At 57.6% G+C, this 17059-nt stretch overlaps 2 protein-coding genes across 16 annotated transcripts; both read left to right on the forward strand.

Moving 5' to 3' along the window:
- The first annotated feature begins 1322 nt into the window (after positions 1–1322).
- On the forward strand, positions 1323–10405 carry CCNL2 (cyclin L2). Of its 12 annotated transcripts, none has more exons than XR_013966661.1 (12): positions 1323–1686; positions 1967–2041; positions 2217–2326; positions 3105–3225; positions 4495–4559; positions 5140–5264; positions 7073–7172; positions 7373–7477; positions 7565–7706; positions 8948–9056; positions 9141–9233; positions 9389–10405. XR_013966661.1 is itself a non-coding variant. In XM_080800590.1 (11 exons), the coding sequence occupies exons 1-11, from the start codon at positions 1393–1395 to the stop codon at positions 9741–9743; spliced, it is 1572 nt and encodes a 523-aa protein (XP_080656716.1). In that variant the 5' UTR covers positions 1373–1392; the 3' UTR covers positions 9744–10405. The 12 variants fall into 12 exon arrangements, 5 of the variants coding, with proteins under 5 accessions (XP_080656716.1, XP_080656718.1, XP_080656720.1 ...); XR_013966662.1 differs by having other exon boundaries at positions 1373–1686; positions 5140–5350; positions 6412–7172; positions 8945–9056; XR_013966663.1 differs by having other exon boundaries at positions 1373–1686; positions 8945–9056.
- Positions 10406–11225: 820 nt separating this feature from the next.
- Positions 11226–12722, forward strand: AURKAIP1 (aurora kinase A interacting protein 1). 4 transcript variants are annotated; one of them, XM_080800597.1, is made up of 4 exons: positions 11226–11408; positions 11648–11736; positions 12012–12457; positions 12529–12722. In XM_080800597.1, exons 2-4 carry the CDS (start codon positions 11685–11687, stop codon positions 12574–12576), a joined length of 546 nt encoding a protein of 181 aa, XP_080656723.1. In that variant the 5' UTR covers positions 11226–11408; positions 11648–11684; the 3' UTR covers positions 12577–12722. The 4 variants fall into 4 exon arrangements, with proteins under 4 accessions (XP_080656723.1, XP_080656725.1, XP_080656724.1 ...); XM_080800599.1 differs by having other exon boundaries at positions 11250–11408; positions 12555–12722; XM_080800598.1 differs by having other exon boundaries at positions 11370–11482.
- Positions 12723–17059: the final 4337 nt, after the last annotated feature.

Raw genomic sequence — 17059 nt, forward strand, 5'->3', positions numbered from 1 at the left:
TCTCCTTCGTCCACCTCAGAAAAGGACCACAACGATGTGATAAACCAGCACGGGCTGCTCCCAGCACCCACTCCCCTTCCAGCAGCAGGGCCAGGCTTTCCTTTAGGTAAGCCTGGGTGCACGGCCTGGCTCTAATCGGCTACAGCCATCCCCCTTTCCCTCTTTTCTGGCCACTACTTAGGGGTTGGTAGAACAACCTAGGCGGAGCCACTGAGAAGTAAGCTCTGGCTAACAGGCGAGTGTTCCTCCTTGCCCGAACCGGTGCTGTTCAACCCGCAGAGCGGGGACCTCTGGAGCGGAGAGCCTGGGGGAGGGAGGTGGGACACTGCGTAGCCCCTGGAAAGGGAGCGAGGTCGGGTCTTGGCCCTCTATGAACCGCAGGCAGAGTTCACCGGGGGTGAAAGCGGCGGCTAATCGGAGCGGAGCGCCGCCAGGAACCTCTCCAAGTGTCCGGACCTGCCCCGCCCAGGCCTCCACCCGGAATCTCCTCTCCAGCGGAGCCCACCCGCAGCCGCCCCTCGCCCAGGCTCTCCCCCCACCCACACGGGGGTTCCTGCGCTAGTCCTGGTGAAAGCTGCGGCTCGGCGCACAACGGCAGCTCACGAGTCCCGCGGCTCGGGCTCCGGTACGGATGCGAGGGCGGCACCGCCGCGGGCTCCGTGAGGAAGCCTCCGAGCCTTCCTGGTGAGCTGCCGAGGGACCGCGGGGGCTTCCTCCGAAGGCTCCCCTCCGTCCCGGGAGCCACCGCTGCCTTTCCCCAGGCTTTGCCGAAACCCCGAACCCAGCTCCTCCTCCTCCCCCCCTGCGGACTCCGTTCTCAAGGCAAGAACCTCCGGAGCCCCGTGTGAGCATCCGCCGCCCCCGAAGCCCGGGCGCAGTGAGGCCCGGAGACGACTGGCCACGCCCGCAGCCGCGGACGGACGCGGGCGATCGGCGCGTCGTTGACGCGCGCTGGGGACGACTCACCGGCGCGCGCCCACCCTCTCGCGCTCGCAGCCACCCCCGGGAAGCCCTGCGATCTCCGCCAGCACCCGCGCGCCCCCTCGCGGATCCGGACCCCACCGTGCGCGGGCCCCCTCAGGGCAGGCCGGGGCTGCGGGGCGGGAGCTCCACGAGCAGTAGTGCTTCCGGGTCGGGCTGTGGCCCTCGGGACCATCCGGACGCCGCGGGGCCCTCTGGGTAACGAGCCCGCCCCCGCCCGCTCTGAGCTACGGCGTCGACGTCAGCCGCGACGCTGACGGGTAGGTCGTCCAGCCAATCGCGGCAAGGCGGCGCCGGGCCGCTCGCAGAGCGAACCAATGACACGCTGGGGGGCGGGGCGGTCGCGGCCGTAGTGCGTCTCGAGGAGCCGCCCTGCCGGGAAGGAGCCCGAAGGGGAGTCGGCGGCACAAAATGGCGGCGGCGGCGGCGACGGTCGCGGCCGGGGCTCCGGGCCCGGCGGTCCCCGCCGCAGCGGCCTGCACTCCGGGCTCGGGGAGCGCAGCCCCCGGGTCGCAGGGGATGTTGATCGGGGACCGGCTGTACTCCGGGGTGCTCATCACCTTGGAGAACTGCCTCCTGCCTGACGACAAGCTCCGCTTCACGCCGTCCATGTCGAGTGGCCTCGACACCGACACGGAGACCGACCTCCGCGTGGTGGGCTGCGAGCTCATCCAGGCGGCCGGCATCCTGCTCCGCCTGCCGCAGGTGAGGGCGCGGCCGCGAGCCTCGGGTCGAGGTAACCGCCGCGCCGGCGCCGGGGGAGGCGACCGGGCCCTTTGTTGGCGGCGGGGGCCGGACCAGCGCCGCCCCCGGTCCCGGGCTTCGCCGCTGCTGTCCTTGGGGGCGAGGCGGGGCGCGAAGACCCTTTGAGGGCCTGCCGACCGCCCTGGCGTCCGGCTCTGTGTCCGTCGCGCGAAGCGAGCGGCTTCCCCGCGAGGCTCTCGGTCGTGCTCTCGGGAGTGACGGCCGCGCTGCTCTTCTGCAGGTGGCGATGGCCACCGGGCAGGTGCTGTTCCAGCGGTTTTTCTACACCAAGTCTTTCGTGAAGCATTCCATGGAGGTAAGGGCCTTCTCCGGCCTCTTGCGGGGGTGACGGAGGGGACCCCCGGCTGCTGGCTCTGCGGGTGGGGGGTCCCCGCGTCCCGGACGCGGGGCGGTGTCAGCGCCGCGGCTCTCGCCGTCCGTCGCGCTCGGCCGGAGGGACACACGCGTGCGTTGCGGTGCTTGCGTTCCAGCATGTGTCCATGGCGTGCGTGCACCTGGCCTCTAAGATAGAGGAGGCTCCGCGGCGGATCCGGGACGTCATCAACGTGTTTCATCGCCTGCGGCATCTGAGGGAGAAGAAGTGAGTGTCCGTCGTGGTAAACGTCCGTCCCCTGCTGTTGGGGCTGCGCCGGCAGACGCTTCCGAGCGGAACCCGGGGTGTGAGCTGTGCGGCCTCGTCCAGGCGGTGCCCGGCCGGTGCTGGGCGGGAGCGGGGGCCGCAGCGAAGAGGGCGGGAGCGGGGCCTGCGGATTTGTCCCGGCGGGTCCCGTTTGCCCAGGCCTGTCGCTGAACTGGGCTGGATGGTGCTTCGCCGCGAGGACGGTCTTGGGCGCGGTGGGACGTGGAGCCGCGCCCCGGCTTCTGGAAACCAGGCGCTAGCGGCCCACCTCGCAGTCGGGACAGCGGGCAGCGACTCCAGCCCAGCTGCCTCTGCTTGACAGCCGCTGCCTGGACAGCCTGACCCTCACGTGCAGGGACGGCCTTCGGGGCGTAGAGCCTCGGGCTGCTGGAACGTTCTGCTCGCGGCGGGTCTTGGCTTCCACTCACTCGGAGCGCGTGCGCGTGGGTCGTGAGCCGGGGGAAGTGCTCGTGGTGCTCGTGCGGTGACCCGCGGGCAGCTGAGACGCGGACAGCCGGCGCTGTGCTCGGTGCGCTCCGGGACCTGCCGCGAGGGAAGGAGCGTATGGAGAAGGGAAAAGCTGGTCGGAGCAGGGGTTTGAGGAAGTTGCTCTGGTTTTGTTAAAGCTGCATCTGTATGGCGGTGTTTACAGTGGATTTCACCATTTGGAGGTAATTGGGGTTCGCGAGGCATTGTTTTATTTGACTCTTACACGGGGTCGTGTGCTCTGTCTGTGTAGGAAACCGGTGCCTCTGCTGTTGGATCAAGATTATGTTAACTTAAAGAATCAGATCATAAAGGCAGAAAGACGAGTTCTCAAAGAGCTGGGTTTCTGTGTCCACGTGAAGCACCCTCACAAGGTGGGTATGTGGCCCCGCCGCTGGGGAGCCCACCCGCTGCTCGGTCTCACCCAGACTGAAAGCTCTGGAGAGCAATGAATGTGCTCCTGGCGCGGGTTTCCGGTGTATGTCCGGAGTCTGAAGATGGTTTCTTGTTTGTTAGTGGTCTTTGAGCTTCCTGTTAACTGTAATTGTATGTTTTCAAGAGTTTGGAAATGGTGTCTTTTAAGTTTGAGCTTCCAGAAAAAATAGTGGTGAATTTGTGAAAACGGAATCTGTCCACTTATGTTTTCCTTTCTAATCTTTCCACTTATGTTTTCTCGTTTTCTAAAGTTGCTTTAGTGGTAGCTGTATTTTCTCTTTTGGGGGAATTGGAAGGCTTCTGAACCCTTTATTTGGAAATAAACTGAAGCAGCTGTGCAGCACATGACAGTTGAGGAGCATGGCTGCCGTCCAGTACCATGGGAACCTCCTATGAGATACATAAATCTCTTTTACTTACTTATTTTTTTTTTTTTTTTTTATTTTTTTTTTTTTTTTTATTTTTTTTTTTTTTCTTTTTACTTACTTATTTTTAAAGATTTATTTATTTGACAGATCACAAGCAGGGAGAGAGGCAGGCGGAGAGAGAGGGGGAAGCAGGCTTGCCGCTGAGCAGAGAACCCCATGCGGGGTTTGATCCTGGGACCCTGGGATCATGACCTGAGCCAAAGGCAGAGGCTTTAACCCACTGAGCCACCCAGGCGCCCCCATAAATCTCTTTAAAAAAGAAAAGAAAGAAAGAAAAGGGAAAAAAAAAGATTGGAATTTGCCCCTTTGTTTTTATTCCCTTTTTACTGCTGGATTTCTAACTTTTGTCTCTCGCTTGTTTGACTTTCTGGCATTAATTTAAGTTCTTCATAAGTTACTGTAGACTTAGAGCCTTTTTTTATTTGTCGGAAGTACTTTCATGACATGTTTTGCGTAAGGTGGTGAACAGGGCACAGAGATGTTTAGAACAAGCTGATCTCAGTGGTGGAAACTATGTCGAAGATGAGAGTGAGAATCAGCCTTGGGATGGCCATGACAAGTCCGGCCGCCTTTGCTGTGGGTGCAGCCTGGGTTCGAAAGAAGGTAGCAGGGTCTGTCAGCAAAAACTCCCCTCCAGCTGAGCTGTGCACCGGGCGTATGACCAGGAGCCACCCCCCGGGATCTAGCCGGAGGCTCATATTTACTGCATGGACGCTCTCAAGATCTGGATTTTGGGTTCTCAAGGTTCTTGGTAATAACTGCCTGACCTGTATCTTCCAGATAATCGTTATGTACCTTCAGGTGTTAGAGTGTGAGCGTAACCAGCACCTGGTCCAGACCTCATGGTGAGTTGACCTTCCTTGTTTTATGAGACCAGCAAGGGCAGTGCAGGAATATGTTGATTTGAGGCACTTGGGCAGTGGGTAGTCGGTCCCATGACTCGGTTGTGGGCTGGAGTTGTCTGAGTGCCCAGTGTTCCTGCTGTGTAAATTGTAACCAGCCTCCCAAAATATCAGTCACTAGTCTGACGGTAAGGTGCCCCCCACCCCCACCCCCAGCCTTCCAGGAGAGCTTTCACTGGGCTTCCCTTTGAGGGCTATTGACTTGGCACATCGGGATCTTTCCCACAGGTGCCAACGTCGATGTACTGCTCTTGTATCTCCTTGGAAGTTGCTTCTAACTGCCTCTTGTTAAAAGAGGATCCTATGGGAAAAGGGTTAGGATAAAGTTTATCTGGGGACTGGTTTTAATAATGCATATGTTAGAAATGAAGCCTGAAGTAATAGTGCTGGGTGTTTGTGAATTTTCTTCCACGGAGTTAAGTCTGTAAGGGTCATATTTTTGCTGCCTGAATTGTCTGGTGCTATGCCATATCTAATAGAGAACCTATTTTGACTTTTCTTTTCTGTACTCTTTCAATCAAAGGGTAGCCTCTGAGGGTAAGTGACTAAGACTTCTCCTCTACTGTCCAAGCGCTTTGGTGCAGGGACAGCGGCCGTCCTCAGCCAATCCCGTGCAGGCTCTCCACCGAAGGCTGGCTCTAGATGGTGGTATGCGCACGATAGTATAGTGCTGGCCGACTGCTGCTGTGGTTCTCTGACGGTTGTGCTTCTTGTTAATCCTCTGTCGTGCTTTGGTAATTGTATTGATTAGAGTTAACTGTCTTGACTTGAATTTTGTCCCTTTAAAACTGCTGTACCTGTGCAATAAAGATGCAGTACCTTTCTCTAAAAAAAAAAAAAAAAAAAATTCTATGGAAAGCTACAAGAATTGGCTGATGGGAATTCAGACTGAATGACATGCCCTGGCTAAGTTTTATCTTCAGTATGGGATCATGTCATTATTCCTGGAAGTCCTAAAGTTGCTCTTGAGGAGCAACAGCTAAGTGTTGACACATTCTAGTAAAAGGTGTGCATCTTTAAATTATTTCATGGACACTTCATATTGTACCTTAGATAAGCAATAAGTTTAAATACACATTTCAAGGATTTTGTTTTGTTCTTAGGATTTAAAAGTTAATGTTATCACTGTTTGAGTACTGAAAATTTATTAGAGCCAAAGAAGTTACTGATGCTTCTGTTTATGAAGTGTTTCAACTGTTTGCAATGATCTGAGACCTACGGCCTTGGTGCCGATGTGTAGGTCTTTCCCTTGAATATCTCTTGATGCCTGGAGCAAGAGCTTCCAGAGCCGGGTGCCGCTAGTTGGCATATGTCAAATATATCACTGAGAAATCTGAGTGGGTTTGTGTGTCACCTTCTCCAGGGCTTAGGGCAGAGTTACCGGGGTGGGGGTGGGGGTGGGGGTGGGGGTGGGGGTTCATCAAGTCAGATCACACAGTGGGACTGGCTCCCCTGTGGGTGTGGCCTGACGCTAAGGGTTGCCATAGCGGGGTATGTTAGGAGCAGCAAATGTATCATTTGTTCGACTGTTTTCTCATGGAATTAATCTGTTGTTTTTGCAATATTGATGAAATTAATATGAGATCTTGATTTTGGGCTATTAAATCCTAGACAATATCTAAAGGAAAATGTTGACAATGTAGCCAATTTTAAAACCCTTAAGCTTAAAAAAATGCAAATGTTTTGTAATTTTTATATTTTCTAAAGTACCATAATGTTTTTTAAATGTATTGATTGTGATGAAACTTCTAGTGTTTTGTTGCTTTTGTCTGATTTTATGAATGTTCATTTTAAGACTCGTTATTGAAATGGGACAATTTGGAAACGGTTCTTTGATAAGCCTGAGAAGAGGACTTCCCTTTGGGCATTGAGCCTTCCTCTGCCTGATGTTCCCATGCGCCCAGGGGTGTTTTCCCTTTCCAAGTGGACTCCCTCACGGAAGGAGAAGGGCCAGGTCCTGAGCCTCTTCCAGGACAAGGGATGCAAGAGGACGGCTTGTCACCGAAGAGCCCTCGCAGGCTGCCTGCTCAGCCCATTCATTTGAGTTTGCATGTTTCTCTGCACTATGGATTTTGAGCATTTAGATTTCTTTCATCAAGTACATTTCAGCCACTACAGTAGACATTTTCTCTCTGAGGCATTGTGCTTTGCACGAGAACAGCCAGAAGTTGAGGGAAAAGTAAAGTTAAAGTCGGTTCTCTTTCATAGCAACATGTGTTGTCTGACATTCAGCCAGCTTTTTAGATGTTTTTTTTTCCCAGTAATTTCCCTGTTTTCCTGTCCTATACTCACAAAAAGCAGCTAGAATGTCTCTCCAGGAATCCTGAGCCTCACAGGACTGTGTAGCTCTAAGCCTAGGAGTAGACCGCGTAGAGTAGTGATTGTATCTAGGTGACGCACACGGGTATCCTGCGGGTGCCCGGGGCGTTGCAGTCTTTCCTGCATTTGGTTTTCAGGAATTACATGAATGACAGCCTCCGCACAGATGTCTTTGTGAGGTTCCAGCCTGAGAGCATCGCCTGTGCCTGCATTTATCTTGCTGCCCGGACGCTGGAGGTCAGTGTTGTGCTCCCGCAGGGGGTCCTGGTTTGCTTCTTTCTCCAGCCTCCAAACAACTTCTGCGTAGTGTTTTTCAGATTATGCTCACATATGCCAAGAAAAAGCCTGTCTCTTGGTGACCAGCAAGGCGTATTTTTTATTGCCGTCTTGTTGGCCACGTAGGAAAGCGTTCACGAGGATCGTGTTTGTGTTCACAGATCCCTCTGCCCAATCGTCCCCATTGGTTTCTTCTGTTTGGAGCAACTGAAGAAGAAATTCAAGAGATCTGCCTGAAAATCCTGCAGCTTTACACTCGGAAAAAGGTTCTGTGTTGTTTTCGTATAACATATGCATTTGTATTCCGTGAGAAGCAGCTGGCTCTGAATTGTTTCGGATTTTGACTCCTGTAGGTTGATCTGACACACCTGGAAAGTGAAGTTGAGAAGAGAAGGCACGCCATTGAAGAGGCCAAGGCCCAAGCCAAGGGTCTGCTGCCTGCCGGCACCCGGGTTCTGGACAGCACTTCAGGGTTCTCACCTGCCCCCAAGCTGGGTGAGTGTGAGGGGGTTTGGGCCTCTTGTCCTCTAGGCTTCTCTTGGAACTGTGTCTGCTGCTGGCCTGAGCAGTCTGCAGACACCAGGGTCCCCAGCGGACATGGGTTGATTTTTGAAGGGAGAGGGGTCCTCCTAAAGGAGTTTGGATCGTTTTTATATCGTCTTTCTCTCTCTTTGTTTTTAAAGGTTTCTTTTTTAAGATTTTATTTATTCATTTGAGAGAGAGAACAAGTGCGTGTGTACGAGTTAGGGGGGAGAGGGAGAGGCAGACTCCCCACTGAGCAGGGAGTTCAATGTGGGGCTTGATTCCAGGACCCCTGAGATCATGACCCTAGCTGGAAGGTAGACGCTTCACCATCTGAGCCCCCCAGGCGCCCCAGGATTTTATTTTTAAGTCATCTCTACAGCCAGTGTGGAGCTCAGACTCAAAACCCTGAGAAATCAAGAATTGCATGCTCCACCAAGTGAGCCAGCCAGGCACCCCTTGTTTTAACATTTTCTTTTTTTTTTTTTTTAATATATTTTTTAAGATTTTATTTATTTGTCAGAGAGAGAGAGAGAGCGCGGAGCACAGGCGGACAGAGTGGCAGGCAGAGGCTGAGGGAGAAGCAGGCTCCCCGCCGAGCAAGGAGCCCGATGTGGGACTCGATCCCAGGATGCTGGGATCATGACCTGAGCCGAAGGCAGCTGTTTAACCAACTGAGCCACCCAGGTGTCCCTTGTTTTAACATTTTCATTAGCAAGGGACGTGGACAGGCTTTCCAAAATGCCTTTTTTTTTTTTTTTAAACCCAGCCCACCTGATTAACTTGTCTTCTGATGAAAATTTTCTAAATCTGGGGTAGCAGATTGTGTCTTCGGGTCATATTAGAGTTAAGCATGATGTACATCTCCAATCCCTGAGGGAAAGTGAGACAGGTGGCTTTTTCTGTGTCTTTTGGGGGCATGTTTAGCTTCTGAGTCCCAGGCTGGGAACGGGGAGTCTCCGTAACCCAGTATAGACCTAGTATTATCTCGTTCTGCTAATGTGTTTTCTATCAGAACATTTTCTTGGTGGTTAGGTTTTAACTTGTATTTGATTCTAGCAGAGTCCCCCAAAGAAAGTAAAGGAAACAAGCCTTCCCCACTCTCTAGTATTATCTCGTTCCCATAGACCTAGTATTATCTCGTTCTGCTAATGTGTTTTCTATCATAACATTTTCTTGGTGGTTAGGTTTTAACTTGTATTTGATTCTAGCAGAGTCCCCCAAAGAAAGTAAAGGAAACAAGCCTTCCCCACTCTCTGCGAAGAACGCCAAGAGGACAACGGAGGCCGTGAGGAGGGTCAAGGCGGACAGTCCAGTGAATGGGTGAGTACCCAAGCACCCCAGTAGGCCTTGGGGGTCGGGTGGAGGGACTTGAAGCCTGCAGCTGCTCCCATCGTCTGTTTGTAGCTTGCCAAAGGGGCGAGGGAGTCGAAGTCGGAGCGGGAGTCGAGAGCAGAGCTACTCAAGGTCCCCATCACGATCTGCTTCTCCTAAGAGGAGGTACGTGCTACGCAGGGGTTGTGGGGGTGGGGGCGCCTGCCCCTGACAAGGGATGTTTTCCCCAGGGTGGCTGCCCCTCACAGGAAAGTCACTCCTGACTCCGGGGTGGTTGGAGTGAGTGGTCACCTGTTTGGTGGTGCTGTCCTTCCTCACAGAAAAAGTGACAGTGGCTCCACGTCTGGCGGGTCCAAGTCGCAGAGCCGTTCACGGAGCAGGAGTGACTCCCCACCGAGACAGGCGCACAGAGGCGCTCCCTACAAAGGCTCCAAGGTGAGGAGCTACCGGAAGTCTAAGGACTGCAAGTACCCCACCCAGAAGCCACACAAGTCCCGGAGTCGGAGCTCCTCTCGCTCTCGAAGCCGCTCCCGGGAGCGGGCAGATAATTCTGGGAAGTATAAGAAGAAAAGTCATTACTATAGAGATCAGCGCAGGGAGCGTTCTCGGTCTTACGAGCGAACAAGCCATCGCTACGAGCGGGATCACCCTGGGCACAGCAGGCATCGGAGGTGAGGCACCGGGCTCCCAGAGCGCTGCCCTTTGACCCTTGGTGTGCACACTGTGGCATGACGGGCCCTGTGGTGCAGCTCTTTGGAAATGGATGTTGACTCTGGACCTTGTGATGAATTTGGAGGTGGAATCAAGAGGCCGGCGAGGTGCCCTTTAGGCCGGCCTGGGCACAGCATGCCCTCGTCGTGCCAGCACAGGGCCCACCTCAGCAGCAGCCCTGGGGAAGCAGATGTGTACCTCCTGGTGGTGTGGCTTGGTGCTAACGACAGGCTGTGTCTTCACTCCCATACCAGTCCTCAATTACGTTAAACCAAGAAAATGACTTTTAGAACCTTTGCCTATATTAGGTTGTACTTATGTACATATTTTGCAGTGTTTCACAGTGAGAAAATGGCCTTAATCGCCCCTTATTCTCCATTCACCCTGTAAATAAACATGTGTTTACTACAAGTTAAAGCTATACATGAGAACTCAGAACTTGAATTCTGTCGGCTTACAACTTGTGTAGAGAATTCTGATTTTTAAAATGTGAAGGTATTTAGATCTGTGTTGAAAGTCGTATATTTTTATCTGTGCGATGCTGAGTGCAGGCCACCAGCTCCCAAATAGAGAAGTTTCCTATATATGCATTTTACGTGGTTAAATAAACAATTCTCTCTACTCAGGACATTTGGACGTTCCAGAATGTGTGGTTTGTTGTCCTGCTTGCTTGTTCTGTGCACGGCCTGCAGCCCCCGTTGTAGTGGCCGGTCTGCACCGCGGCCTCTGATCTCATTAAAGTGTTGGGGTCTGCAGTGCGCTGTGCGGCTGCTCTTCGTGGAAGGCTTGCTCTGAGCCTGAGCTGGGACCCAGGCTGCTTCCTGGGGGGCAGGGAGGGAGGGTTAGGAGAGGCCAGAGCGGCTCCGAGGGACAGCGGCAAGCAGCCCTGGGCGGGTGGGCGCCCCTGGGTGGGTGCTGGGGAGGGGGTGGGCGGGTCAGCGCGGCCCAGCACCTGCCGTCCAGGGGGCTCGCGGCCGTCTTAGCAGACCCCTCTACTTCGGAGCCCGGGCGGCAGCTCCCGAAAGGCCCCGGGGCAGAAGCGTCCACCGTCCCCGCAAACTCAGCCAGACCGAGGGCGGGGGCGTCCAGGGGAGCCGCACCGGGACTGCCTGCGGTTTCCGGGTCTGCACCCCCCATGCCCCACGCACAGGACGGGGCTCGTCGGCTTCCGCACGGCCCGTGTTCTCGGCGCACCACCGGCGCCTCCGGAGGGACGCCTCCCCCGCCCCCGTGCAGCACCGGCCCCGGCCGCTTTGTTGCCCCGAGACCTCTACTTCCGCCGCGGGGCAACGCCACTTCCGCTCGCCCTGGGCGACTGGCCACTGGCCGTTCGGGACGTACTGAGAGGACGGGCTGCGCGGGCGCACGGGGTATCCCTTAGGATTGTGGGAAATGTAGTTCTCCGGCCGCCTCAAGGGAGAGGCGGAGCCGAGGGCTGTGGGCGGGGTGGGCCGCTCCTCCGGCCGGAAACGGCTGCGTCCCGGGGCCTGCGGCACCCGCGCCGACGCGCAGTCGGACACCGCGAGGGCGCCAGGGGGCGCCGGGAGCGGGTCGCGCCGGGCGGCCGCACGCGGGACCGGGGGCCGGTTTGGGGACGGACCGGAAGTGCCTGCGCTGGGCGGCGGAGCGGTCAGTTTCAGGCCCCCGGCTTAGGTCTGGGGAGGGTCGGCGGGCGGCCGCGGCTGCGCGGGCACGGCGGCCGGGTGAGGCTGGGGCCGGACGGGGACCGCCCCCTGGGGCCTGCCGGGGTGGGAGAGGGGGACGAGGGGGACGAGGGTGATGGGCTGCGGGAGTCCCGGCCTCCCCGGGGCTGCTGCACGCGCCCCCCGGCCACGCCCGCGTGACCCCCGCGCGCGCCTGTGTTCCAGCCACGCGGACCACCTGGGCCGCCTCCGCCCACGGACCATGTTCCTGGTGCGCCTGACTTCTCGGCTGCTGAGGGCTGTTCCTCGGGCAGGTAAGAGGCCCCGTGGGGGCAAGGCGGCCGGGCAGACTGTGGGGTGAGTCATCCCAGCGGCCCGCACCTGGCCGGGCCTCACCGGCTGGAGGCAGCGGCCTGGCCGCGCAAACTCCTCGCGAACGTCCAAGGAGCACAAAGGGAAAGTCCGGGCCTGAGAACATCAGCCTGAATTCCGGCGGGGACACGGCTCTGCTGCCCAGTCCCCGAGGCAGGATTGGCCGCGCTCGAGCCTCGCTGCGTGGCTGGTGCCTGTGCCGTCTTGCTTCCTGCAGGTTGCGGTGGGCCCCGGCCTGTGTCAGGGGTGCCAGGCGGGCGCGCCTGCAGGCCTTGCTACAGCACCCAGCCCACAGCCCCAAGTGGAGTTGCCTCCATCCCCGGCAAGGGGCTCCAGCTGGAGCTTGAGGAGATGCTGGTCCCCAGGAAGATGTCTGTCAGCCCTCTGGAGAACTGGCTGACCGCACACTACCTCCTACCCAGACTGGCTGCCAGGGCCCCAGGGCCGGTGGCTCCATCCCTGCTCTATGAGTGTCCACCCAGCCCAGTGGGCGAAGGGGCCGAGCAGGGAACGGAGGAGGTCTCAGGTGCACCCGGGATGCAGTGCAAGAACGTGCTGAAGATTCGCCGGCGGAAGATGAATCATCACAAGTACAGGAAGCTGGTCAAGAGGACCCGGTTCCTGCGGCGGAAGGTGCGGGAAGGCCGCCTGAAACGGAAGCAGGTAAGTGTGGGGTGTGGGCCTCTCAGCCTAGGGTGGGGCAAGGCGGCTGAGCACGCGTGACCGTGCCACAGACCCATCGGTGGTCCCTCCCTTGCAGATCAAGTTCGAGAGAGACCTGAGGCGCATCTGGCTGAAGGCAGGCCTGAAGGAGGCCCCTGCAGGCTGGCAGACCCCCAAGATCTACCTGAAGAGCAAATGAGTCCAGTGCCGCTCTGTCCCACCTCTGTTGCTGCCGATGACCCACTAATAAATGTTCAGGAACTTAGCTGTTCCCGGGGGACCTGGTCCCTCTGCTGCCTAGCGGGAGCGATCTTGGGATTGATGCTGGTGCCAGCCTCTGGTTTTCCTGGAGGCACAAAAGCCCCAGGGTGCAGATCGGGGTCCCTTCCCCAAGAGGGCCCTTGTCCTGGTGCCAAGGCCGCAGGAGGGACAGTGTCTTTACTTAGCTGCAGACAGAGGCCCAGTCCTGCCCTCTGCGCACTTGTATTCTACTGGGGGAGGCAGACTCTTAACACACTGGTGGCAGGAGTACCAAGGGCCAATGCTGGGGGTTTAGGAGGTGCCCAGACTGAGTTGGGAGTGTGGTTAAGTTGGGAGGGGACAGGAAGGGCCTCATGGGGAAGACTGGGAGGGGCAGGCTCTGCCCCCAGAGATGATGGATGGGACCCTGCAGTCGCCCCAGACCTGGGCCTCCAGTGGCTCTCCGAGCTGTCCTGTCGCACCAGGGCTGGGGACCCCTGGTCTTCCTTGGCCTCTGTTGCCTCATGAGATCTTGAGTGGGGGCTGATCAGGAAGGGACGGCTGGGAGGGTGTGCTCTGGCAGGGTTGGGGGTGGCTGAGAAGGTGGTGGTGTTTGCAGAGCTGGAGAAACCCTGGAGACTTAGCGTGAGCCCGTGGACCACCGCATCCGGGCTGGGCAAGGCCTGGGCTGCCAGCAGGGGAGCTAGGCCAGAGTGCCCTGAATGTGGCAGAGGCTCTTCCCAGCCTCTGCCTGGCTCCCTGAGGGCACGTTTGGAGGCTAGGAGAAGCGGTGCATCTCTCCTGGGCTGGCCGCTAGAGGCTCTTAGGATGCTGGCATTCTCCCTTGATCCTCTACAACCTGTTCAGGGCTACGCCACTTCTCACGGGGCTGTGGGGAGGTCTTGCCTTGTCATAGAGAGGTGTCTGGGAGTGGGGGTTGGGTTCTGTGCACATCAGGCAGATCGTGGGGAGGAGCAGGGGTTTCCCTGCAGTTTCTTGGTTGTGCTGCTCACCCCACATTCTTTTAGGGTGCTGGGCAGGCCCCTGCCCTGTGCATGGCAGCCAGCCAGCTAGGTTAGCAGGCTTCTAACTGCTGGGCCGGTCTGAGTCCCTGTTGGTCAGGGGACACAGCCCATGCAAGTGCTGGGTGTGGTGGAGGAGGGTGAAGTGGCCATGACCTGGGAGGGACCTGACACCATTGAGGGTGCAGGCCTTCCTCCTCAGGTGCTGCCAGAGCACCCTGCCAGCCCAGTCACCTGAGAGGACACAGGGAGCCCCTGGAAGGCCCCCAACTAGGGTCCCAGACACCCTTCCTGGGTCTTGGTTTCCCTATCTGGGGGTTGCAGGGCGGGGGCGGAGGTGCCAGGGCCCAGTGATGGAGCCTTCTGGGGTGGAGAGGACCGTGACCTGTTAGTACCAAGCAAGGCCTCACCCCACCTGGCCTCTCGGCAGGGCCTCCGTCTGCCGGTGGCGCCCTTGGCCAGTGCCCATGGCTGCTGGGTACCCGTGTCTCCTCCCAGCCCTGTCGCAGTGGCTGTCCTGTGGCTCCCTCCGCCCTTCCCCCGTGGGTGAGAGACCTCTGCTCCAGATGTCACTGATCCCATGGGGTCAGGTCCTGAGCCTGCCCAACCCCCCCCCACCCCACCCCCCGCCACTGCCTGGGCTGCCCTTGTGCAGATCTCGTCCTGCCTGTGGCTTGGGTGTGTTTGCGCCCCAACCACGACTTGAGAAGGCAATTTTGGTGCTTTATTTTTATCTCTGCAGTTCCTCCCAGGCTGTAAGAAACTTCCCTCTTCCATATGGGGCCTCCACCCTGCCCCCCAGCCTGTGGGATGTGCAGTCCTGTCTCCCTGCTGGCCCCACACCCCCCACAGGGAAACGGCAGGGGCAGGAGGAGTGTGGCAGAGGGCCCCTCCTGGCATTGTGTAGGGCTGGGGTGCTGGCCAGAGGAGACGCCAGCCAGGGCCAGAGCTATTGGGGGTTCTTGGGCACTTGCTGGGGGCCTTGATTCCTGGGCCTGATGCGGAGGCATCTCTGAACTCAACCCCCATGCCTGTCCCTCTGCTGCTCCGTGCCAGCCAGTATCTGCTGGGTGTTCCTGACCACACAGTGGGCCCAGGAAGGGGCCAGGCAGGGGAGGGTGCTGAGGCCGGGTGCTGGGTCCCGAGAGGGGCTGACTGTGGCCTGCTTAAGGCAGATCACCTGCGGGGGCCCTGGGCCACGAACGACCGCGCTCCCTGCTGTCCAAGCAGTATGCAGGCGGGCGGGTGAGTGGGACAGAGGCTGCAGAAGGAAGCCGGCTCGCCGGGCCCAGCCGTGGCCAGCTGAGCTCACGGAGAAAGGTTGCTGGAACCTGGGTGGGCAGGGGCGGGAGGGAACCATCCTGTCTAGGACTGAGTTGTGGGAAAAGCCCTTGAAGGGCTCTTGACCTGTGGCCTCTGGGATGGGGCTGAGGAGGCCAGAGCTGGGTCTGGAGTTAGCCTCACGGTGGGGGCCGGCAGGTGACAACCCCTGCCACCAGGCTGGGCACCTAGAGGCCAGCCCATGCGCCTGTCAAATTCTGTCCCCTGCTGACCTCAGCCTCATAGGGCCATTTGGAGGAGGAGACTGATCCAGGGCATTGGGTCACACGACAGCTGAGTGTTAAGGCAGGGACTAGAGTCCAGGCCCAGACTTGGATGCTTTCAGGGGGGTCGGGGGCCGTCTGCACAGCGTCCGGAGGCTGGGGATTCTCTGTAGGATGTGGGATGGCCCATGTGTGTCTGCGTGTGCTGAGGAGCACTCCTGGTTGCACGGGGGCGGGAAGCACTGAACGTTCCCGGGTGACCCGTGGGGAGTGGGGGGCGGGGTGGGCAACGGCAGGGCTGGCAGGACTCCCTGAGGCCAAGGTGCAGGGAGACCTCAGGCCAGGCACAAGCTTGGGCCAACTCCTGGAGAACCTCCAAAACGTGGCCGACGCCAGGGTTGAGCTGGGTCACCAGGTGGCATTAATAGCATCTTGTAGAGTGTAAAATTGTGGAGCACACTTGTCCCAGGCAATTCGGGAACACAGGGTTCAGTTCCAACGGCACACAGAGGGAGCGCCCCGTGTGCCCGACGTTGCCTGCCCTGAGTTGGCCTCACGCTGGTGTGGACAATCTGGTCCAGGAGGAGACTGATCCTGCCCAGAGTCCTCCTGCTGAGCAGAGCTGGGGTTTCCTGTCCCTCCCACGCCTGTTCTCCCGGAGGTGGGTCAGGTAAGCACAGGGTCCTCTGGGCTCAGATGGTTGTGGGGGGTGGTGCTGGGTGCTCTGGGCCCCTCTGAGCCTCCAAGAGGAGCCCATTCATTTTGGTCCTGTTGGTTTCGTTACTTTGTATTTACAGTTAACTTTTTATTTTTTAACGTGCCAGCCAGTTAAGATTGTAGCTCCACGTGAAGTTCTGCGAGGCTCGTAATAAAACAGCAGCTTCTGCTTTGGCGTCCGGGGTCCGTCACAGAGGCGGCTCCCTGTGGCCTTCCTTTCTCGGACAACTGTTGGTTTTCCTGTTTTCTTTTGCATGTTTGTTTATTGCTGTATCAAAATTCAGCCCCAGACTTGCTCACAGAATTTAAAAAGTCGCGGTTTGGTCCAGTTTCTCAAGTGACTCTCCTGGTGCCCCCTGTCTGGGCTGCCCCGGGCCCCACCCACTGGGTCCTGTGTCTGGGTCACCACGTTCCCCTCTTGTGCAGTCTTCTCCCTTCTCTCTGTGGGGTATAGTTTTCTTTAAGGGTTTGTTTATTGCAGAGCCAGGGGCAGAAGGAGAGCGTCTCAAGGAGAGCCGATCCCACGATCCTGAGGTCAGGACCTAAGCTGAAACCGAGAGTCAGATGCTCAACTGACTGAGCCATCCGGCGGCCCTCAGGGAATATGTTTTCCCGAGCAGGGATGCCCGGGATGGAGAGGGCGGAACGAGGACTGGCCATCGCGAGTGGTGGATTCCAGGCACGAGAGGCGTGCTGGGCTACTGCAGGAGCGGCCCAGCCAGTCCGCGGTCAGCCCACCGAGGGGACTGCGCCTGCTGTCACGTGGCTAAAAGGCATTCGTGATTCAGTGACAAGTCTGGCTGGCTTCAGAGCTTGATTTAAAAAAATTATTTTAATAGAAGTTATGCCTGTGTGTGCCTGACGAGGTCAGCAGTTCGGTGGTGCTTGGGAACCACCCCACTCTTCCCAGAGGCAGTTTCAGCTCTCCTAGACGATTCTTCTGGTATTTATTTATTTATTTATTTATTTTAAGATTTTATTTGTTTGACAGAGAGATCACAAGTAGGCAGAGGGGCAGGCAGAGAGAGGGGGGGAAGCAGGCTCCACGCTGGGCAGAGAGCCCGATGCGGGGCTCGATC

Source organism: Martes martes (genome assembly GCF_963455335.1).
Source record: "Martes martes genome assembly, chromosome: 4".
Classification (NCBI taxonomy): domain Eukaryota; kingdom Metazoa; phylum Chordata; class Mammalia; order Carnivora; family Mustelidae; genus Martes; species Martes martes.